At 41.9% G+C, this 25,579-nt stretch overlaps 1 protein-coding gene across 2 annotated transcripts in view; it reads left to right on the top strand.

Annotated features, from left to right (window-relative positions):
* LOC138978861 (phospholipase A and acyltransferase 4-like) overlaps positions 1-25,579 on the top strand; it is a 69,603-nt gene that overhangs the window by 4,281 nt on the left and 39,743 nt on the right. The window contains exons 2-5 of one of the 2 annotated variants that reach the window (XM_070351670.1): positions 4,573-4,877; positions 12,277-12,396; positions 20,104-20,160; positions 23,491-23,544. In XM_070351670.1, coding sequence (XP_070207771.1) covers positions 12,306-12,396; positions 20,104-20,160; positions 23,491-23,544 — 202 coding nt within the window. In that variant the 5' untranslated portion in view covers positions 4,573-4,877; positions 12,277-12,305. The remainder of the gene's footprint in view (positions 1-4,572; positions 4,878-12,276; positions 12,397-20,103; positions 20,161-23,490; positions 23,545-25,579) is intronic. The other variant, XM_070351669.1, reaches the window with a different exon arrangement.

Here is a 25,579-nt window from a genome sequence, read left to right as displayed (position 1 = left end):
GTTGAATTTTGACTGAAAAGAGAAAGTGCGCCCTTGAATATTTCTTGTTAACATCAATTTTTATGTTCGGCAGGCCCCAAGCTTTCAAAAAATACCCATCTGGTAGAGTCCGCTTTTGGGTGCACGGTCAGCCCTCCGCCGTGACGGAGTATGTGCCTCAATGGTGTGCAGCTCAAAGCTGTGATTAATTCTTTGCATTAAGGTGGGAATATCATCAGTACTTGTTTCAAAACAACAACGAAATATATGTTTTTAAATTATACCAGGTGAATTTGTTTTGTTCTTTTGATTCTTATCTTACAGTGATTACCAATCACCCTGACGTCGCAGCTTTGCTACGAGCATAACGCAGTCATAAAAGTTGACTGCAGGCAAATGTACTATTTTTGAGCTTAGGAACTAAAGTGAAGAGTTGACGCCCGACCTAATCAAAATCGCGCCCCGAAAGAGTGGTTCAATTAAGCTTTGATAGAACAACAATCGTCAAACACTTTCATGCATACTTTCACGAATCATACCTATCAATTCACTTAAATGCAAGGATCAAATCCTGAGAAATGTGTTGCTGTATCACCATCGTATTACCGTCTGCTCCTGCTTTATTTGTTCACTTAAATTTGTTTCTTCTTTTTCTGTGATTGTTGAAAAGCAAATTCGCGAAACAAAATTGCCTCTCCAAAAGGAATAGTTAGATTCACTGGTCAGCATCTATTCCGCATGAAACAATCTCGGAATCTTCTCGGAATTTTGCTAACGCTCTGTCTTAAAGGTCCTTGTCTACATTTTGTCACTAAAATTGACATTTGACCATTTAAATGCTGAGTCTATTACCTACAAATATCAACAATACACCCCCTTTCGATCAGGAAGGACGAAGCCAGGGTAGCCGTTTGAAAATTCATTGTAGTATTCCAGCGTAGTACTTATAGGATATCCTTATTTTGGAAAATGCCGAGGGCAAAACTCCTCTTAAATACCTTGCATTTCGTTCGTTTAAAAAACATTGTGGACAGCGCTCCAATACCCAGTGTGATTGTGTGGGTGTGGCCATCAGCATAAGTGACATGAATTTGATTGGTCGATATTTATAGGCAAAGCACATGGTCTCTGCACATGGAAAACAAAACAAAAATAATAACTTTTTTTTACATATATATTTTTTGTTCCATAACTTTTTTACCATGGTTCATTCATCATCTGACATAACGTTTTAGCAAAATCTAACTATAAGATTATTGAAAAAAAGCAAATAATTAATGTAGACGACCACCTTTAAAGGCACAGTAAGCTTCCCGTAAACCCTCACAGATATTGTCAGGCTTTTACACACAGTACAAACACCCTTTCATTTAAACACTCAGCACTTGATAACATCTTAGGTGCCCTCCGTAAAGAGCGAGCAATTTTTAAAGAATTTATTTTTGCGTGGATTATCTTACCCCTGAGCCATCGTGAACCCGTGTGATCCAGTTTCCCTTTTTCACAATGTTGTCGTCACTTTGTGACTTCCAATGCGACTCGCTGTAAGCTTATCTACAATAGCACGTTATTATGTACCTCTGAATCTAAACGCACCAAACGGCTGTGATTCACACGAACTCTAGCGATGGCTTTTGACTGTTCAGAGGAACTGGCGATAGGCACTACCGTCGTCTGCTACGAGAACCACGACCTTGCGTGTCCCTGCTTCCGGGCTTTTCTTTTTTCAAACTTTCAAAACTTCGAATTGTACTGATCTTGTCTTGATGAAAAAAGAATTCTTTTATGATTTAAGAATGTTTGTGTAACAACTTACTTACTTACTTAGGCCATTATGAACCCCCGGGGGAGCATAGGCCATCGACGACAATTCTCCATCCGACACGGTCCTGGGCTGCCCTTTCGATCTGGCTCCAGGTCTTCCCCTGCCTGTTGATCTCTGCTTCAGTGTCTCGTCTCCAGCTGTTGCGCGGCCGGCCTATCTTTGTTTGTGTAACAAGCTGTCAATTTATTATTTACATTTTAAAAGTTAGGTCTAGCGCCAAAACGCACCGTCCGATTTTGTTATTAGACAATCCGCAAAATTAGTTCTTTGAAAATTGCTCGCTGTTTACGTAGGGCACCTAAGATGTTCTCAAGCAGTGAGTGTTTGAACGGAAGGGTGTTTGTACTGTGTGTAAAAGCCTGACAGTATCTGTGATGGTTTACGGGAGGCTTACTGTGCCTTTAACTACTTGTCATCAACACTGTTGAGCTTGCACCAAAGCGCTTCGCCAGCAGGTGTTCAATGGCCCGAGTTGGTAGGGTTCTTTGAAGAACGGTCATTGTTGTTATAAGTCCAATCACAGACTATTTTTCATTGTTGACACAAACTTGACTAAATTACATTATTAGTTGAAATTTCTCTGTATGAGATAATAAAGTATTCGTATTCGTATTCGTATTTTCGAAAAGTGTGATACTGGTGCGTTTGATTCGCGCGCAAAAAACGGAGAAAAAACGCAAACGACAAAAACTAACGTTCTAAAATTCAGAACACATATAACAAGTCGCGTAAGGCGAAAATACAACATTTAGTCAAGTAGCTGTAGAACTCACAGAATGAAACGGAACGCAATGCAATTTTTCAGCAAGACCGTATACTCGTAGCATCTTCAGTCCACCGCTCATGGCAAAGGCAGTGAAATTGACAAGAAGAGCGGGGTAGTACTTGCGCTGAGAAGGATAGCACGCTTTTCTGTACCTCTCTTCGTTTTAACTTTCTGAGCGTGTTTTTAATCCAAACATATCATATCTATATGTTTTTGGAATCAGGAACCGACAAGGAATAAGATGAAAGTGTTTTTAAATTGATTTCGACAATTTAATTTTGATAATAATTTTTATATTTTTAATTTTCAGAGCTTGTTTTTAATCCAAATATAACATATTTATATGTTTTTGGAATCAGAAAATGATGGAGAATAAGCTGAACGTAAATTTGGATCGTTTTATAAAAAAAATAATTTTTTTTACAATTTTCAGATTTTTAATGACCAAACTCACTCATTAGTTTTTAAGCCACCAAGCTGAAATGCAATACCAAACCCCGGCCTTCGTCGAAGATTACTTGACCAAAATTTCAACCAATTTGATTGAAAAATGAGAGCGTGACAGTGCCGCCTCAACTTTCACGAAAAGCCGGATATGACGTCATCAAAGACATTTATTGAAAAAATGAAAAAAACGTATGGGGATTTCATACCCAGGAACTCTCATGTCAAATTTCATAAAGATCGGTCCAGTAGTTTAGTCTGAATCGCTCTACACACACACACAGACAGACACACACACACACACACACACACACACACACACACACACACACACACACACACACATACACCACGACCCTCGTCTCGATTCCCCCCTCTACGTTAAAATATTTAGTCAAAACTTGACTAAATATAAAAAGAATAAAACAAGTCGCGTAAGGCGAAATTACCACATTTAGTCAAGCTGTGGAACTCACAGAATGAAACTGAACGCACTGGATTTTTTTCACGGAGACAGCTTCGTCAATCCCCGCGGCAAGGAAATCGCTGGCATTTATTTTTATTTATTTACGAGGATTTATATCGCGCACGTATCTCACCACACAAGGCGACTCAAGGCGCATGTTACCTATTAATGCCGTGTGAGATGGAATTTTTTTACACAATATATCACGCATTCACATCGGCCAGTAGATCGACTGCCTTTAGGCGCTGCATCCACCTTTCACGGCCTATTATTCCAGGTCACACGGGTATTTGGTGGACATTTTTATTTACGCCTATACAATTTTGCCAGGAAAGACCCTTTTGTCAATCGTGGGATCTTTAACGTGCACACCCCAATGTAGTGTACACGAAGGGACCTCGGTTTTTCGTTTCATCCGAAAGACTAGCACTTGAACCCACCACCTAGGTTAGGAAAGGGGGGAGAAAATTGCGGCCTGACCCAGGCCTGAACACGCAACCTCTCTTGGTGCAAAAACGCAGTGCGTTCAGTTTCATTCTGTGAGTTCGACAGATTGACTAAATTAATTAAGTTTGCTTTACGCGACTTGTTTGTTTTTATTCTGATCAAAACTCCACTTGTTAACTACCGACCGATTCAGACAGCCTTGTTCTGTCCCTTCAAGCGTGCACAGAGGATATTAAAGTCTGGATGAACACAAATACGCTGAAACTGAACGATGATAAGACCGAAGCCATCCGCTGCGCTTCTTACTGCTTCTCTTGACAGAGTTAATCAACACGGACACATTTTCTCTTGGTCCCTGTAAAATCCCCGTCTCCCAAAAAGTGAAAGATCTCAGCTTTACTCTGAACGTAAACCTCACCATGAAACAACATGTCATTACAGTCTGCCAAGCAGGCTACTATAAACTGAAGCGAATCGCGTCTATACGCCACTTCCTTAAAGGCACAGTAAGCCTCCCGTAAAGGTACACCAGAAAGGAGGGAATTACAATAATCTAGTCTTAAGGCAGGTCAAATGGAGACAGGGATATTACTCTTCATACACAAAGAGAAGCCACTGAGTTGTGTTGCCATTTTTTCCTGGCAGGCTGGGAATTCGAACACATCGAACAGGGAACGCAGAAGAAGAAGAAGAAGAAGAACACGTCGAACATTCGAATGACGTAAATAGAACAAACGTCACATTTTTCAGGCAGCGGAAGTATGGTGACGCGGCCCAGAACAAATGACGTCAGAAAATGACGACACCGCCAGAAATAAAAACAATGCGACACGCCTACCAACCACGAGGTCAAAAACACGTGGGCATCTAATGAAATCGGTACAAAGCCGTTCTCTTTGCCAGTGACATCGTAATAATCACCAAAGCTAACATTGAAGCTCCAGTAGCAGGTAAGAGAGTGTCTCCCAACCCGTGATGCTCACAGCGTGATTGCATCAGAATACCACATGTATGTTAAAACCGGTGTTTGAACTAGAATAACAGCCAGTAGTATTAAGAACAAGTGTCTTGTGTATGCAGCCCTCTTTCTACTGTACGCTGGCAGCAGATAATACAATAATTGAAGTCCTTCGAGGCATAAGGGGCCCATAAGGCGAAAAATTGCTTTAATTCCACCCTCAAAAAGTCCCAGCCTTCAAACCGTAACAAATAACAGTACGCACTATTAAGCAAAATTATAAACCAAGCCTTGATTATTAATTTTTATATTTAGTCAAGTTTTGACTAAATATTTTAACATCGAGGGGGAATCGAAACGAGGGTATGGTGTATGTGTGTGCGTGTGTGTGTGTGTGTGTGTGTGTAGAGCGATTCAGACTAAACTACTGGACTGATCTTTATGAAATTTGACATGAGAGTTCCTGGGTATGAAATCCCCGAACGTTTTTTTTCATTTTTTTGATAAATGTCTTTGATGACGTCATATCCGGCTTTTCGTGAAAGTTGAGGCGGCACTGTCACGCCCTCATTTTTCAACCAAATTGGTTGAAATTTTGGTCAAGTAATCTTCGACGAAGCCCGGGGTTCGGTATTGCATTTCAGCTTGGTGGCTTAAAAATTAATTGATGACTTTGGTCATTAAAAATCGGAAAATTGTAAAAAAAATTAAAAATTTATAAAACGATCCAAATTTACGTTCATCTTATTCTCCATCATTTGCTGATTCCAAAAACATATAAATATGTTATATTCGGATTAAAAACAAGCTCTGAAAATTAAATATATAAAAATTATTATCAAAATTTTTTTTTCGAAATCGTTTTAAAAACACTTTCATCTTCTTCCTTGTCGGTTCCTGATTCCAAAAACATATAGATATGATATGTTTGGATTAAAAACACGCTCAGAAAGTTAAAACGAAGAGAGGTACAGAAAAGCGTGCTATCCTTCTCAGCGCAACGAATATCCCGCTCTTCTTGTCAATTCCACGGGCACTGCCTTTGCCACGGGCGGTGGAGTGACGATGCTACGAGTATACGGTCTTGCTGCGTTGCATTGCGTTCAGTTTCATTCTGTGAGTTCGACAGCTACTTGACTAAATATTGTATTTTCGCCTTACGCGACTTGTTATTATTACACTTGTATCAAACAAGTGACCTCCACCTTTTGATTGGCGTTTTTATTACATTTGAATCGGACTTGTGGCCTTTCAAAGTTGCGGTGACCTTTGACTTTCAACAGAGGTCATATGTAACAGTGGTTTTTGGCTCACGTAAGTGTAGCCTATGCGATCGTAACTTTGTCTGTCTGTGCGTTTGTGCGTGTGTTTGTGCGTGCGTGTGTTTGTGCGTGCGTGTGTTTGTGCGTGCGTGTGTTTGTGCGTGTGTATGTCTGTGGTAGAAACTTTAACATTTCGTCATTTGAAGACGTCACATTATGGCGTGAGGGTTAGACGTCACGCGAAGGAATTACTGAAAGTCTCGGTCATTATTATTTTGAGCGGACCGAGACTAGTTGGCGTGTCTGCAAGTAGGCTACATGCAGACAGACAGATCTAGATCTAGTGTCTCGCTTTCTTGCACAGTGTCACCTTTGCTTACTGTGTGTGTGTGTATGTGTGACGGAGTGATTGAGTTTGTGTTACTGTTTGTCGATTTCTTACGTGAGCCTTGAAGGCTTCGCCTCTTGTTAAAAACATAATTTAGTTGGCTCATATATCTGAGACAAATGATCGGACAACAGCCCTTTACATTATCGTGACACATATTTTTCTGAGGCACACTGGACAGTAATAGTGCAAAGGGTGGGGTTAATCAAGGGAGTGAACCCCCCCTAAAAACACTACCAACCTGTCGTTTTTATATTTAGTCAAGTTTTGACTAAATATTTTAACATCGAGGGGGAATCGAAACGAGGGTCGTGGTGTATGTGCGTGTGTGCGTGTGTGCGTGTGTGTGTGCGTGTGTGCGTGTGTGTGTGTGTGTAGAGCGATTCAGACTAAACTACTGGACCGATCTTTATGAAATTTGACATGAGAGTTCCTGGGTATGAAATCCCCATACGTTTTTTTCATTTTTTTGATAAATGTCTTTGATGACGTCATATCCGGCTTTTCGTGAAAGTTGAGGCGGCACTGTCACGCCCTCATTTTTCAACCAAATTGGTTGAAATTTTGGTCAAGTACTCTTCGACGAAGCCCGGGGTTCGGTATTGCATTTCAGCTTGGTGGCTTAAAAATTAATTAATGACTTTGGTCATTAAAAATCTGAAAATTGTAAAAAAAAATAAAAATTTATAAAACGATCCAAATGTACGTTTATCTTATTCTCCATCATTTGCTGATTCCAAAAACATATAAATATGTTATATTCGGATTAAAAACAAGCTCTGAAAATTAAATATATGAAAATTATTATCAAATTTTTTTTCGAAATCAATTTAAAACCACTTTCATCTTATTCCTTGTCGGTTCCTGATTCCAAAAATATATAGATATGATATGTTTGGATTAAAAACACGCTCAGAAAGTTAAAACGAAGAGAGGTACAGAAAAGCGTGCTATGCAGCATAGCGTAACCACTACCCCGCTCTTCTTGTCAATTTCACTGCCTATGCCGTGAGCGGTGGACCACGAGTATACGGTCTTGCTGCGTTGCATTGCGTTCAGTTTCATTCTGTGAGTTCGACAGCTACTTGACTAAATATTGTATTTTCGCCTTACGCGACTTGTTTTTTATTTTTTTAATGCCGTTTTGATCGCTCTTGCGTTTACAACCCATCTCATCAAATCGTAATTTATTTCCAGGCTACCAGCAATAAAATACCTCAACTTGAGGAACAAATTTAAAATAAACTCTGGCAAAAGACGTGACGTCACAAAGTTTGAGTATGCGCAACATTTTCGTTTACCAGTGCACTTCGTTACCTGCCCATTGCTGCTTTGGGTGATATTTTTTAAATGACTATTCCTATGCAGATGTTTGTGTAATAATTGGCCGTTTTCAAAACATACCCATTTTTCGATTTTTCGGTCCAAAATTCAAAACGGGCACTGTCTTCCGAGACTCATAGCTCCGAAACGAACCCACTACCCTATATTTTTTTATGCTGAATGCATAGGAGACAGATCGAACTTAAAAAATAACCAACTTTTGGGAGAAACCAAATTATATTTAACGGGTCCAGTGAACTACCTTAAGAGGATGCACGATGTCACTTGAATTGTTGTTGTTTCTTCCCGTAAACCATCACAGATACTGTCAGGCTTTTACACACAGAACGCTCACCAAACGGGAACATCCTAGGTGCCCTACGTAAAGAGCAAGCAATTTTTGAAGAATTAATTTTGCGCCGATTGCTCAGAGACAATCGGACCGTGGTGCGTTTTGCCTTGGCGCTAGACCTAACTTTTAAAGGCACAGTAAGCCTCCCGTAAACCATCACAGAGCTCCCCGAGCGTCTAAATACAGTACAAGCATACTTCCATTTGAACGCTCACCGAACGGGAACATCCTGGCTGCTTTCTGTCGAGCGTGAGACATTTTCAAAGAATTTATTTTCGTAGACTTGTTCCGTTAACAACAACGGCGCCTCGTTTTCGCGCTAGACCTAACTTTTAAAATCTAAATAATAAATTGACAGCTTGTTACACAAACATTCTTTAATCATAAAAGAATTCGTTTTTCATCAAGACAAGATCAGAACAATTCGAAGTTGTGAAAGTTTAAAAAAAAGAAAAGCCCGGAAGCAGGGTCACGCAAGGGTCGTAGCAGACGACGGCCGGTTTATCAGTGCAAATCGCCGTTCCTCTCAACAGTCAAAAGCCATCGCTAGAGTTCTTGTGAACCACAGCCGTTGTTTCGTGCATAAAAAAACGTGCTATTGTAGATAAGCTCACGTCGAGTCACATTCAAATGACTAACTATGACGACTGCATTGTGAAAAGGGAAAACTGGATCACACGGGTTCACGATGGCTCAGGGGTAAGATAAACCACGCAAAAATAAATTCTTTGAAAATTGTTCGCTCTTTACGGAGGGCACCTAGGATGTTCTCAATTTGGTGAGTGTTTAAATGAAATGGTGTTTGTACTGTGTGTAAAAGCCTGACCGTATCTGTGATGGTTTACGGGAGGCTTACTCTGCCTTTAAAATCTAAATAATAAATATTATTGACAGCTTTTTTTTAATTTTATTTAGTTTTTTTTTAAATTTGCCAAGCACATCATTGTGGGGCTTTTAATAAAAAAATATTCAAGCATCCGTCTACAACGTTAATAAATTGACAGCTTGTTACAGCGGGGATATAGCTCAGTTGGTAGCGCGCTGGATTTGTATTCAGTTGGCCGCTGTCAGCGTGAGTTCGATCCCAGGTTCGGCGGAAATTTATTTCAGAGTCAACTTTGTGTGCAGACTCTCTTCGGTGTCCGAACCCTCCCCCCGTGTACACTACATTGGGTGTGCACGTTAAAGATCCCACGATTGACAAAAGGGTCTTTCCTGGCAAAATTGCTTAGGCACAGTTAATAATTGTCTACCTATACCTGTGTGACTTGGAATAATAGGCCGTGAAAGGTAAATATGCGCCGAAATGGCTGCAATCTACTGGCCGTATAAAATTTCATCTCACACGGCATCACTGCAGAGCGCCTAGAACTGTACCCACGGAATATGCGCGATATAAGCGTCATTGATTGATTGATTGAAACATTCCTAAATCATAAAGGAATTATTTTTTCATCAAGACAAGATCAGTACAATTCGAAGTTTTGAAAGTTTGAAAAAAGAAAAGCCCGGAAGCAGGATCACGCAAGGTCGTGGTTTTCTTAGCAGACGACGGTTTAGAGGCATCGCCAGTTCCTCTGAACAGTCAAAGCCTTCGCTGGAGTTCTTGTGAACCACAGCTGTTTGTTTCGTGCATATTGAGAGGTACATAATAACGTGCTATTGCAGTTAAGCTCACATCAAATTACTAACTGACGACTACATTGTGAACAAGAGGCGAAGCCTTCAAGGCTCCCGTAAGAAATCGACAAACAGTAACACAAACTCAATCACTCCGTCACACATACACACACACACACACACACACACACACACACATACACACCCACACACTCAGTAGAGGGCCCCAAAGGGTTTAAAATCGTGATCGTGATTGGCGTTTTTTGACCTTTCTGTGACCGTGATTGCCGAAATTTCCATTTCTGTGTTCGTGAAGGGACTTTGCCCGTGATCCGTGATGACAAAAAAATCAAGTCTCGTGATCGTGATCGTCATTTGTTTTCGTGATCGTGATTGGCATTATTGCAAAGCATTTTATTTTCAACGTACATTTTGCCCGTGATCCGTGAAAAAATCAAGGTAACTGTGATCGTGAAAGCTAAAATTTCCCTTCCCGTGATCGTGATGATACCCGCCCCCCCCCCCCCCCTTTGGGGCCCTCACAGTAAGCATAGACACAGTGCAAGAGTGGGAGACGCTAGATCTAGATCTGGCTGTCTGTCTGTAGCCTACTTACGGGGACACGACTGCCACTGAGATCGACACTGCCCTTTCGACAACGCTTCCTCGCGCAGACACTGAAAACACGCTGTGCAGATCAACCTGTAGGAAATCTCCTTTGGTATCTTCTTTATCTATTTTTTCTGGAGCCGCTACGAAACCGAACAATGTGAAATCGTCTTCCCCGAATCGGCGAATGCAGCTCGGTTAGAACTGAGAAGTGAATCTATACCACAATGCTTCACGCGATCTGACCTAACCTTGACCCCTGACCTGGTCTACATACCACACACAACACAAACCAGTCACCTGTTTTTACCCCCCCAAAACCCACCACCACCCGTTTTCTTTGGATACACACTTTATCTACATACGTGCCGACGAAATGTTGATCATTGCTTCAATACTTTGAAGCTGTTGCTTGGATAATAACCCGGTAAAATTAGTATTTCGGTGTTCAGTCAAATGTTAAAGTTTCTATCACACACGCACGCACACACGCACGCACGCACGCACAGACAGACAAAAGTTAGCATCGCATAGGCTACACTTACGTGAGCCAAAAGGGGAAACTGGATCACACGGGTTTACAATGGCTCAGGCGTAAGATAAACCACGCAAAAATAAATTCTTTGAAAATTGCTCGCTCTTTACGGAGGGCACCTAGGATGTTCCCGTTCGGTGAGCGTTCAAATGGAAGGGTGTTTGTACTGTGTGTAAAAGCCTGACAGTATCTGTGATGGTTTACGGGAAGAAACAACAACAGTTCTGGTGACATCCTGCATCCTCTCAAGAACAGATTATTGTAATTCCCTCCTTTCTGGTGTCCCAGTTTCAATGATTCAACCCCTACAAACTCTCCAGAACTTTGCAGCTCGTCTTGTTTGCATAGCACGTCGTACACAACACTGCACACCGCTGCTGTTCTGTTTGCACTGGCTGCCTGTGGTTCAACGGATCAAGTACAAAATCTGCTGTCTCTGTTTTAAACATATTACAAATTACGCCCCTCTCTACCTCTCCCAACTCATACTGGTGTAATTACTGTCTCGCACACTACGCTCGTCTCCTGACACTCGGCGCTTTAAAATTGTCCGGTTTAAACGAAAGCAACATGGTTCCCGCAGTTGTTCTCACTTTGGTCCCATCATCTGGAATGAACTGCCCTACAGTGTCAAAAACAGCAAGTCGCTCCCCTCTTTCAAAACCAACATGAAGACACCTTTTCAACCAACATTTCGTTGATTAGCTCTGTCATAAACATAAGTATCTATGAGCAGTTAACCTGGTGTGCATGCGTGCGTGCGCGATGGGTGTGTTTGTGTGTGTGTGTGTGTGTGCGTGTGTGGGTGTGTGTGTGTATGTGTGTGTTTGCGTGTGCGTGTGTGTGTGTGTTTGTGTGAGCACTCAAGTTCGTGCATATATGTCTGTTGTGAGTATCAGTCTGTTGTATGTGTTTGTTCGCGTGTTTTGACTGTGCATACAGTGATGCACTGTTAAACAATTTTATTTGATTCTTAGTATTATTATGCATGCATGTATGTGTGGTCTTTCATGAGTATTTTCCTTTTTATGGGAGACTAATTGTATATATCGTGTTGTGTTTTGATTGAACCTGTAAAGCGCTTCGAGCTGAAGAGAAGCGATATATGAATGTTACATAATTATTGTTATTATTATAATTAGAATCTTACTTACAAAACGTCACTTATAATTATATCCAGCACCTCCCGCTCACCCCAGAAACGTTTATTTCATCCTTTTTTTCAGACGTTATGCGATTTTCTGCAGATATACGATTTTTCTTTCTTTATTTGGTGTTTAACGTCGTTTTCAACCATTCAAGGTTATATCGCGACGAAGGGAAGGGGGAAGATGGGACAGAGCCACTCGATGGAGCCTCTTAATCGAGGAGACCTGATATCAATAGACAGAGGACTGTACAGACATTGGGCTGTTTACATTGGTGAGTGCACGTATACAATGACGTATACATATTTAATTTTCAAATCAACAGGTACCACCCTTTTATAAAGCTGCGCATATGTTTGTATGTTGTGGACCCCCCCCCCCCCCCCCCCCCCCCCCCCCCCCCCCCCGCCCCTCTCCCATCTTGTGTACAAATGCATGCATAAATACCAATGCCAAGGAAAATGTAGGTGATTGGACACAGAAATGCTTGGTACACAAACTCGAAGAATGCGTTTGTTTACAGATCTTTGAGGCATGATGACGTTTATGTTAAAACCGGTTATAAAACAAGTAAGGTAATGTATTCCCTTGCCATATTCAGTAAACACACTGATTTTACAGGAACTGTCTATGCAGTGAAACAGACAAAACACATACCCCAAAAATGTAATTCACAAAAGTAATGTTCCTTTGTTAAAATCGAAAAACATGGGAAGAACAATCAAACTTAGATGTAGAGTATTCACCTACCTTGTCTAACAATTTAATGACGCTATGGCATATGCTGTACGGTGTAGGTGTTATTCCTCTCAGAAGCCATTAAAGGCGATTTTTGAAGCCGGTTGAGAGGGTAATGAGACATACAAAAACTCCTAAACGCATCGCCTTCACATTTTCTGAGTTTTGTTCTTATACATGTATGTGGTAACATGCAAACAATATCCGAAGTCAATCGCCAACCCGGCTTGGATAGCTCTCCGGTGCGAAGATAAGGTTCACTAATTCCCTGCGGGCACATTTTTTGCTCTCAAGAGTTATCGTTCCTTCCATACACTACAATCACTGATCTAAACACTGGCTACCGAAGATTGCAAGTACCAAAGTTGCAAAAATACCTCAAAGAAAGAAAAATACAATTTATCCTACATACGTGAGAGAGACACTCGTGAGATAATAATCGTTCAAATCACACGTGTGTATATCATTTAAATGAGGTCATGTCAAGCAAGTCTGACGGGGACCTGTTTTTCCACTACTTATTATGCCAAAGTCACCAAGACAAACGTCATTATAACAAGAGGCGAAGCCATCAAGGCTCACGTAAGAAATCGACAAACAGTAACACAAACTCAATCACTCCGTCACACACACACACACACACACACACACACACGCACACAAACACACGCACACACACACACACACACACACACACACACACACACACACACACACACAGAAAGAGAATAGGTGAAACTGTGCAAGAAAGCGAGACACTAGATCTAGATCTGTCTGTCTGCATGTACACTAGTTTCGGCCCGCTCAAAATAATAATGACCGAGACTTTCAGTACTTCCTTCGCGTGACGTCTAACCCTCTTACGTCATAATGTGACGTCAATGTAATGTGACGTCTTCAAATGTTAGAGTTTCTACCACAGACATACACACGCACAAACACACACACGCACACACACACGCACGCACAGACAGACAAAGTTACGAACGCATAGGCTACACTTACGTGAGCCAAAAATCAAAATTGCACTCGCTAATTACCCTCGATGAATTTTTAGAACTAACACGTCACGCCACACTTTCAGAGTGACGTTTCTTTACTTTGACGTAATAGAATGCACGAGGCTTTAGAAGAGATCGAGGTTCCAAAAGAAGCGTCTTCAAGTTAGCTGCCTCGACTGCAGGACATTTTCAGTAAAATACACGTAAGTACAGTATGTAGAATAAACAGAACACTACATGGCTTGCTGTGTCGTACCAGATTTACACGCGTTGCTTTTTCAAATAGTGAACAGCTCGCTTTCGCTCGCAGTTCAATATTAAAAAACAAGTCGCGTAAGGCGAAATTACTACATTTAGTCAAGCTATGGAACTCACAGAATGAAACTGAACTCACTGCATTTTTTCACAATGACCGTAGTCCGCCGCTGGTGCAAAAGGCAGTGAAAGTGACGAGCCTGTTTAGCGCGGTAGTGGTTTCGCTGTGCTGCACAGCACGCTTTTCTGTATCTCTATTCTTTTTAAATTTCTGAGCTTGTTTTTAATCCAAACATATCATATCTATATGTTTTTAGAATCAGGAACTGACAAGGAATAAAATGAAATTATTTTTAAATCGATTTCGGAAATTTTATTTTAATCATAATTTTCATATCTTTAATTTTTAGAGCTTGTTTTTAATCCAAATATAACATATTTATATGTTTTTGGTATCAGAAAATGATGAAAAATAAGATAAACGTAATTTTGGATCGTTTTACAAACAAAATAATTATAATTACAATTTTCAGATTTTCAATGACCTTAGTCATTAATTAATTTTTAAGCCTCCAAGCTTAAATGCAATACCAAAGTCCGGCCTTCGTCGAAGATTGCTTGGCCAAAATTTCAATCAATTTGATTGAAAAATGAGGGTGTGACAGTGCCGCCTCAACTTTTACAAAAAGCCGGATATGACGTCGTCAAAGACATTTATCCAAAAAATGAAAAAAACCTCTGGGGATATCATACCCAGGAACTTGCATGTAAAATTTCATAAAGATAGGTCCAGTAGTTTACTCTGAATCGCTCTACAAACACGAACACACACACACACACACACACACACACACACACACACACACACACACACACACACACACACACACACACACACACACACACACACACACACATACACCACGACCCTCGTCTCGATTCCCCCTCTATGTTAAAACATTTAGTCAAAACTTGACTAAATGTAAAAACAACTCGTGTAAATCTGGTACGATACAGCAAGCCATGTAGAAACGCGAAAAATATTATTTATACTCGGAGGCAAAAGAAACGCAAATAAATGGATGCGTTAATTAAACCTTTATGGACTTGAAATAAAAAGAAAATAATGATACTAGCATGTTCTGCACGTGTTGTTTTAGCGGTCTCATCTTGTCAGAACCGTGTTTGCCGTTATCTGGGTCACACGTGAGGTCTTGTTGACGGGGATCCCAAACCGTTATGGGGACCACTTTCAGCACATGCACAATGTGGAAAAGCAGCTTTTCGTGTTCAGAGTGTCCAGGCAAGCTGTACCGTACTCACAAAACTGTTACAACATTCATTTCTGCGACACAGGCGCGATGCCGAGACTATCACCAGATCAGCGCCAACAGGCGATCGGGAGACTTGATGCCAGACAATCAGTTCAGCAAGTTGCTAGGGCATTAATTTGGAGTAAATGTCACCACGGTTTATCGCCTGCAGCAACGTTTCCATGCCACTAACAGTATCTGCGACTTACCAGGACGTGGCAGACCCCGGGTAACAACAGCCCGACAAGATCGCCATCTTGTCCATCAACACCAGCGAGATACATTCGAAACTGCCGCCAACAGAGCCCGTAACACATTTGAGGTGCATGGACAACCCGTCAGTGCCAGAACTCTACGCCGACGCCTTGGTTGGCAGAACCTGGTAAATCGGCGTCCTGCTCGACGTTCTGTCTTGACAGCTCAGCATCGCCTGGATCGTCTAGCATGCCCACTGGCGCCATCGGGACTGGCAGGGGGTTCTTTTTTCGGACGAGAAGCGCTTTTGCCTGGAACCTGGCGATGGGCGTGTCCGGATCTGGCGAAGACCTGGACAGCGGTTTGTTAACAATAACATCCTGCAGCATGATCGATGGGGAGGTGCCAACGTCATGATATGGGGCGCCATTGGTGTCAATTAGCGAGTAGAACCTGTCGTCTTCCAGAAAGTCGGCCAAGGTCGTGGGAATGGTGTCAATGCAGACCGCTACATCAATCAAGTCCTGCGTCTCTATGTGGTTCCATTTGTCCAGAGGTACCGGAACTGCCTGTTCCAGCAAGACAATGCCCGTCCCCATACTGCACGTGCTACCCAGGACAGGTTGCGTCACAACAGCGTGAACATTCTGCCTCAACCTGCTCGATCTCCGGATCTCAACCCAATCGAACACTTTTGGGACATCATGCAAAGAAGGATTAATGCCCTTGCCCGGAGACCCCGCACAGCAGCAGAACTGCGTGCTGCCGTGACCCAGGTTTGGGCTCAGGTCCCTCAGCAGCAAATTAATCACCTCGTCCTCTCCATGTACCGGAGGTGCGCCACAGTCATCAACGCCCAGGGAGGAGCAACACGCTATTGACTTTCAACAGTCTTCAAACAGTGTTCAGTGGAACATGGCACGTCATGCTCTCATCCCAATACACTTTTCCGTATGGTTTTTGTATCGGTCAATTCGTTTCCTTGTTATTGTTAACCCGAAATAATTAATTCAACATTAAAATTCATGTGTAACCCATCTTCACTGCAGCATTTGCGTTTCTTTTGCTTCTGAGTTTATTTTACAAAAAAAAATTTTCTGGATTAACAAAAGTTGCGTTATTTTTGGCAGCCAGTATATCAAGACCGATGTCTGAGGAAGGTGTATTGTGAATTTTACCGCATCAGCGCACTTGCAATCCACGTAAAGCCCGAGTTAGCTGAGACATTTTTCTTGTGCAGTTCAGCTGCACGTGCAAGAAAAGCACAAAAGCTGATCAGTGAGTGGTGTTCACTGTCACTGGAGGATAAAAATGGCACAAAGTTACAGGTTTCATCTGTCCCTTATTCGACGCAATCACCATGCCAAGACTCACTTCTGCTGAACGCGAGAGAGCCACTGGACGTCTGGAGGCTGGGGACACGCCGGAAGCCGTGGCTGCGACTTTCCAATGTCACATATCCACCATTTATCGTCTCCTGCAGCGGTTTAAGATAACTGGCTCTACTGCTGATGCCGAGCGAAGCGGCAGACCCCGAGTGACGACGCCAAGGCAAGATCGGCACATTTTCCGCAGCCATGTTGCACATCCCTTCACAACAGCTGGAGAAACAACCAGAACTGTTTCAGGGACACACCAGGCACCCATTTCTAGGCAAACGGCCAGCCGGCGACTGCGCTTCAGGGGGCTGAGGAACTGCCGTCCAGCCAGGGGACCCGTCCTCACCGTGCGCCATAGACAGGCACGCCTGCATTGGGCGCAAGGCCACATCAATTGGAACAATGTTCGCTGGCAGAACGTGCTTTTCAGCGATGAAAGCCGTTTCTGCATTGACCAAGTCGACGGGCGTGTTCGGGTGTGGAGAAGAAGTGGTTACCGCTATGCTGACAACTGTGTCGGGGAGAACAACGCCTGGGGTAGGCCCAGCCTCATGTTGTGGGGCGCCATCGGCTACAACCAGGTGCTAGGTCCCGTCATCTTCCAAGGCCTGGGTCCTGGACCCGGCAACGGCGTAACAGCGCAGCGCTATATGGACCAGGTGCTGCACCCTCATGTGCTGCCCTTTTTTCGAGCCCATGGAAACTGGGTTTTCCAGCACGACAACGCGCGCTCCCACACCGCCAGGGCCACTCAGGATCTCCTGCACCGCTGAGGCATCCAGGTGATGCCTTGGCCAGCGTTATCTCCTGACATGAACCCTATTGAGCAATTTTGGGACTTGCTCCAGACACAGCTCAACAGGGTGGTCCCAAGGCCCACAACTGTCGCTGATCTTGATCGGGCCGTCCGGCAGGCCTGGACCAACATTCCCAGGCAAGCCAGCAACACGTTGGTCCGCTTAATGCACCGCCGATGCCAGGCCGTCATCGATGCTAATGGGGGCCACACACGCTATTGACTGTTTTGTTAAGCGCTAATAACGCATCGTCTCTGCAACCTTACTGTGTTATGGACCATAAGTCAGTGTTCTACTCTACCAACAATTCGACATTAATAATGAAATTTGAATTTTTGTACGATATTTTTATTAGGCAATAAATGACACTAGACACTGTTTTTCGCGTTTCTTTTGGACGTCAGTAGTATCCTCTATATTCAGGATACAAGAAACCGAAGCTGATAAAGTTAATGAACAGACAATGGAGTACCGGGATGGCACGTCATTTTGACGTCGAAGATAATTCAGCCATCGCTTCACAAGCGCTGGTGTTCTCTGGCTTGTGTTAAAAAAACTCGATCGCCTTTCCTTTGTGTACGGGCCATGCTTGGGTACTTTGAACGAACTTTAGGATTATTCTTGCGGCTAACATTGGTGCAGCCCACTGATGCACAGTGCAAATTCACCATTTTTAAGGCGAAGTGTCTGCACTGAAACGCAACCTCTCTCAGAGCTATCAAAACATGCCCGCAGTTTGAGGCAGATCTCGCAAGACCACGCAAGGTATTGCAGATTTATCGCGCGACTTCGCGGCGCTGGCCGATAGGGCAAGTCGCCTATTGAGATACTAGTTATGCTCCTGTTCTGCGAAAAGCCAGAGCTTTGGAATGTAAAATTCTTCGATGGTTTGACAACCTCCAGACAAGATGCAAATCAGGTTGACTTCGTCAAATGTCAGTGTCACAACGAAGTTCTGTCCAGGTCAACATATGGAAAATGCTTGAACGGTTTTGAAGCTAAGCTTTGACATTTCGCACACTTCTTGAATTTGATAACCTCTTAAATAACCAACTCTGGTTGACCCTGGTCAAGTTTACAGTTTACAGTGGGCTCACGTGCGGGTCAAAAAAGAAATATATATGTTACTTTCTTCAACATTTGGAAGCAAAAGCTTTGAAACTTTACATACGATCTCCATCCTTTTAGGTCCTCCGAAGAAAATCCAATCCTGTTTGACCTGCCTCAAGTTTCAAGTTCACAGGTCGGGTCAAGTTTGGGTAAAACGTTTTTGAAGCTTATCTCTTTAAAACTGTGGGGTTTTTTTTTTTTTTTTAACCAATGTCAGTGCGGATAGAGAAGAAGATAATATGAGTCTGATTCATGTTACGTTTGACGAAGGTGAGTCACATGAAAGATTGCTTTTCTTGTTACTTACAAGTTCGCACTATAGTTACGACTTGGTGAGAATGTAAACTGAGCAAACATATTATTGCACCCATTTTCGTACCCCAACTAAAACATTCATTTTCGTGTAATTTCATTCAAACTATATTTGCCAATAAAGGCCCTTTACTTGGCTATCTGCCACACTTTTTGGATCAAAGATTCGTGACCGCCGCCGATGTAAGCGTACCCCCAAAATTGACCTGACAAAAACGTCAGGTACCACTTTCAAAATCGAGAAAAATTCAGAATAGGCTTAACTTGGCAACCTTTACATTCGAGAAGAAAGCCAAACTTGAGATCCTGAAAGTTTCGAAGCAATCCATTCAGGCATTGCTGAAAAAAGCGCTCTTTGTCATGGTAACCCTCAAAATGGACGCAAAAACCTCTCGTCTTCTGCTGCTCATGCGCTCCAAACCTGCATCAGTAGAAATGACACAACACAAGCGATACGCAAGATAGCAACTCAATACAACCTGTTCTGGTTAGATACTTAATTTGGCTTTCTCCGCGTATGCAAAGGTTGCCAAGTTAAGCCTATTCAGGTCGATTTTGGGGGTACCCTTACTTCGGCGGCGGTCACGTGATATCTATAACAGAAATCTTTGATCCAAAAAGTGTGCGAGATAGCCAAGTAAAAGGCCTTTAATGGCATATACATTTGGAATGAAATGACACAAGAATGAATGTTTTAGTCGAAGTACGAAAATGGGTGCAATAATGTTTTTGCTCAGTTTTTTTAAATTTATTCTTCATCTTACAAATTAGAAGTAATGAATATGATAATAAGTAGCAGAGTTTTCTTTTATTGTTGCGGGATATCGAACAATACCCTGTTTATAACACAAATCTAAAATGTTCCTTCATTTTTGTCCTAGGAGAAGAACGTGGTGAGAAAACAGTGGTGCACTTGACATCAAGTAAACAGACAGGAGGTAAGAAAAAGTCTTCTAAATCTTAGGAGCACAATTTACCTCTTCGAATGAACCATCCCGATTGTTTTCGTTAACACACACACACACACACACACACACACACACACACACACACACACACACACACACACACACACACACACATAAAGACATTAAAAAAATGTACCTCTTCGAATGAACCATCCCGATTTTTTTCGTTAACACACACACACCCACACACGCGCACGTATGCACACACAAACACACACACACACACACATACACACACACACACACACACAAACGTACACACTCACACACACACACACACACACACACACACACACACACACACACACACACACACACACACACACACACACACACACACACACACAGAAGAATCTATGGAAACAAGGTTGTCAAATAAATCGTTATTTTGGATACGTTTTCATGCAGGATACAGACAGAAACTTACAAGCAATGATATCGAATTACATTCAAAAGAAAACGAAAGTACACATCTCAATTCTGTTTCACTGAGGTAAAATCGGTAGTAATGGGAGTACCTCGATGACATTTTACAAGGGCCAGTCAACTGTAGACTTTACGTGATTTTAATTCATCTTGAGCATGGAAATGGCAGTACGTTGTGCACGTCCTTTTGTACATTTATTCAAATTTTGAAAAATAACAAGGTAAAATTAATATCTTGCTATTCAGTCAAATGTTAAAATTTCCACAAAATCCGAACATACGAACGCACAGTCAGACAAAATTTACGAACACATAGGCTTCACTTACGTGAGCTTAAAGGCTGACATAGTCCTATTTAATTAGTTTAATTACTTCCAGGGCGTTTCCCATCGTTGCGGGGATGTATAAATTAAGCTTCCTGCAAAGTTTTAGGTTTGAAGTCTTTACCAATTACGAGAAATAATTAATTCTTTTCTCTCTTCTTTTTCTCCGTTCATGGGCTTAGACTCCCACGTTCACTCATGTTTTTAGCACGAGTGGATTTTTACGTGTATGACCGTTTTTTTACCCCGCCATTCAGGCAGCCATACGCCGATTTCGGGGGATAAAAGGGGATTATTGCATTGTTTAGCAACAGTTCTCCAGGACTTGGGCTATTTTTAGACCGTTGACGTCACTTCGTGACGTTTCGTAAACCAAAGATGGCGTTTGAGACTGTTCTGTTTACATTCGACACTATCAACACCACTTTGCAATACTGAAATAATTTTTTCTGTGTTCGAAAAGCTACAGCCAATCGTTATTATATCCCCTTAGGTACAGTTTTATAACATTATTAGCACATGTAAACAATATGAATTAATTAATGAACGCTACGAGTATGGCAGCCTGTAAAGGCACACACAGCCTCCCGTAAACCATCCGTTTCTGGTCACAGACACTGTCAGGCTTTTACACACAGTACAAACACCCTTTCGTTTAAACACTCACCGCTTGAGAACATCCTAGGTGCCCTCCGTAAAGAGCGAGCATTTTTCAAAGAATTTATTTTTGTGTGGCCAGCCGGGTTGTCTGTACCACAATCGGACGCTTCGTTTTGGAACTAGAACTAACTTTTAAAATAATAAATTGACAGCTTGTAACACAAACATTCTTAAATCATAAAAGATTTCTTTTTTCATCAAGACGAAATCAGTACAACTCGAGGTTTTGAAAGTTTTAAAAAAGGGAGGCCGGAAGCAAGTCACGCAATGATCGTGTTTCTCCAAGGAAAGCAGACAAACTTTCTGCATATCGCTTGTGTCTTTGAAGCTAACCACCGCCGATAAGGATAAGTTCGTGTGACTTGCAGTCGTTTGTTGCATTTATAAATCCAGAGGTACACAGTTACGTGCTATTGCAGATACAGCAAGGCGCATTGAAATCACAAACTGACGATGAACGAAAAAAAAAGGAAAGTGTGTGCCACGGGTCCACGATGGCTCAAGGGTAAAATAAACCACGAAATCTGGTGTGTGGTTTACGCAAGCTAAATAGCCATTCAAACGAACTGTGTCATTTAATGCTGTTAAATGTAATTGTAAGTGTGTTCCGTACAGTTAGAACTGCTTTTTTTGTGTGAGAAGATCATTCTCGTTCTGTAAACCATTTGAGGCAGACTGGGCCTTTAAAATGCACAATAATTATAAAGAGCGTATATCCAGGGTTAAACCTATCTCAGAGCGCTGTACAATCATTGGGGGGGGGGGGGGGGGGGGCACACCATAACATGTACACGCGTGCGCGCGCTTGGAACACACAAATACGTGAACATTTAAGTAAATTGCATGAAAGAAAAATGAACATCAGGAATGGACCAGGTATGACCAGTGTACTTGCCCTTTGTTTCAGGTGGTGCTACAGCAAGTGGATCGCAAAACAGAGTTAATCTATTGTTTGATTGATCTTTATTCTTTCTTTATTTGGTGTTTAACGTCGTTTTCCACCATTCAAGGTTATATCGCGACGGGGAAATGGGGAAGATGGGATAAGGGAAAGGGGGGGAGATGGGATAGAGCCACTTGTTAATTGTTTCTTGTTCACAAAAGCACTAATCAAAAAATTGCTCCAGGGGCTTGCAACGTAGTACAATGTATTACCTTACTGGGAGAATGCAAGTTTCCAGTACAAAGGACTTAACATTTCTTACATACTGCTTGAATGTGTGTTTAGGCTGACGTCAATAGTCTTACAATCTGTCACTGTTAAAACTACGACATAGAGTGCTGTACATATACAAATACCAACGGCCAATTGTGAAAGAATCGACGAATAAGCGAAGGAACGCAAGAAAAAACTTCGCAATTCGAACACACAGAGATGTGAATACTAATAAATAAATTAGTACATGTAATTCCAAAATATCAAATACTGCTTTACTTTTTCGGAAAATTGCATGGAAAAATTACACAAGAAACGACAAGGAGAACAAACTCCTAGTATTACAGTTCAATCTCAGCAAACATACACATATTCAAACTCGGTTGTAAACATAATTTATTGTGAAAATTCACAATGCGTTGATCATAATGCGTTGAAATAATTTCGCTCGAAACAAAAAGTCTAAAACAATCGCAAAACTAAATCAAAATTAATTTTCGTTCAACGCTCATTACTGTTAGTTGTGTATGAATCTTGTTTTACATAGTTATAAATATAGTAATGTCCACATGTGTGGTAGAAACGCGATACCAAATCTGTATAATCGGTTCAATATAGCTGATGCTTATTACTTTGTTATAAAAGTTCACAAATTGTCATGGGTTACACTGATAGGGCTGGCTGAAAGAATGTATTTATTTTGACAGATTTGTAATGCTTATTTCATTTTTTCAGATCGAGCGCAATACCGTGAAGCACTGAAAGAGGACCAGAAACGTTCTAAGAACGGTACTGCAGCCTCTCTTACCCCTTTTATCGTAGTTCGCAGTGGCCAGTGTAGGCCCAATCAGTCTGAATGGAACGTTATTTATATACAGTGAACTAGTTTACTGCATTTTGCAGGGCTGGATCTGAAGGGGGAGGCTCTGGTTTAGCAAGCTTCCTAAAACCAGATACTCCCCCCCCCCCCCCCCCCGCACTCTGTACCCGGCAAAAGAACCTTTATCCTACATACGTGAGAGAGACACCCGTGAGATAATAATCGTTCAAATCACACGTGTGTATATCATGTAAATGAGGTCATGTCAAGCAAGTCTGGCAGGGACCTGTTTTTCCACTGCTTATGATGCCAAAGTCACCGAGACAAACGTCATTATAGAAAAAAAATTGCGCTCGCTAATTACCCTCGATGATTTTTTAGAACTAACACGTCACACCACACTTTCAGAGTGACGTTTCTTTGCTTTGACGTAATAGATTGCACGAGGCTTTAGAAGAGATCGAGGTTCCAAAACAAGCGTCTTCAATTTAGCTGCCTCGACTGCAGGACATTTTCAGTAAAATACACGTAAGTACAGTATGTAGGATAAACAGAATACTACATGGCTTGCTGTGTCGTACCAGATTTACACTCGTTGCTTTTTCAAATAGTGAACAGCTCGCTTTCGCTCGCAGTTCAATATTTTAAAAAACAACTCGTGTAAATCTGGTACGACACAGCAAGCCATGTAGTATTCTCTATTTATCTCAAGGCACCCGCCAGCTAACCAGCCACCTCGTGTTAAAAAAGTTAATATAGCTATTCTGATGAACACGTGGGGGAATTCGGGGGCTGTGATTGGATGGTCTCTTCCGATCATCAAAGCATAATGCTACGGAAGTCGGCCATTTTTCTCAATATCCAAAAGCATATTGTCGATAACAAAGACGCATGGTTCCGGTTTACCCATCTGTACCACGGCGATGTTTCTATCGACAACAGCATACACTGACAACTTAAAAAGCTGTTTCAACAACTGTGTTGTGAAATCGAATGCACTTGGAGTCAGTTTTTCTTCCAAAGTCAGAAAGCGTGTAGCGGTGTGCATGTCTGCGCGAACATGATGCGCGTAAGAAGTTTGTCTGCTATCAAAACCTGAGATCAACGCATCGACGCAAAAACTGTCATTTTGTAAGTTTGGAACAACAAATCAAGGTCATAACAGCTATATAATCGCTATTGTATTTTCAGCGTAGCAATAGGGTCCGATATTTAGACTCGAACAAGTATAATGCGACTCGTCGGCATTATACTTGTCTCGTCAAAATATCGAACCCTAATGCTACGCTGAAAACACAATAGCTGTTACTGTTTCATTTGCGAGTACTCTACAGCGTCGTATGTTAGATAATGATCTACATTTTCAAAACGTGACTCGTTTGCAATGATTATTAATCGTTGCCTCGCCAGCATCTTGCGAGCGAATTTCGTCGACAAGTTTGAGATAAATTCATTTCCTGTATCAGAAGTGTTTGTCTGTCTACTTAAAATACTACTGGGTCGACGTAATTAAACTTAGGGGAACTCAGGTGGTAGAGCACTGGACTTGTGGTCGAAAGGTCGCTGGTCTAATCCGGGCCGGGACGGACACGGGTCAACTTTATGTGCAGACCCAGATACGGTATCCATCTCCAATCCTCGTGTCACCAGATTCTGCCAGAAGTGCAGATGGCTGATACCATCTAAACACGCATACACTTGTGTATCTCATCTAAAGTCGGATTAAAACCCGGGAACATGCCATGAGGGCGTAAAACTTTAATTTCTCTCGTACTTTAACAGCAAACAGTCTTGTCATAAATTATACGTTCCAATAAAAAATTAAGTACCACCCTTGTTTTTTACATTTAGTCAAGTTTTGACTAAATGTTTTAACATAGAGGGGGAATCGAGACGAGGGTCGTGGTGTATGGTTGTGTGTGTGTGTGTGTGTGTGTGTGTGTGTGTGTGTGTGTGTGTGTGTCTGTGTGTGTGTATGAATGTGAGTGTGTGTGTGTGCGTGTG

Source organism: Littorina saxatilis, linkage group LG10 (assembly GCF_037325665.1).
Source record: "Littorina saxatilis isolate snail1 linkage group LG10, US_GU_Lsax_2.0, whole genome shotgun sequence".
NCBI classification, from domain to species: Eukaryota; Metazoa; Mollusca; class Gastropoda; order Littorinimorpha; family Littorinidae; genus Littorina; species Littorina saxatilis.
The sequence above is the reverse complement of the archived record's forward strand: the minus strand, read 5'-3'. Positions and strand labels throughout refer to the sequence as shown.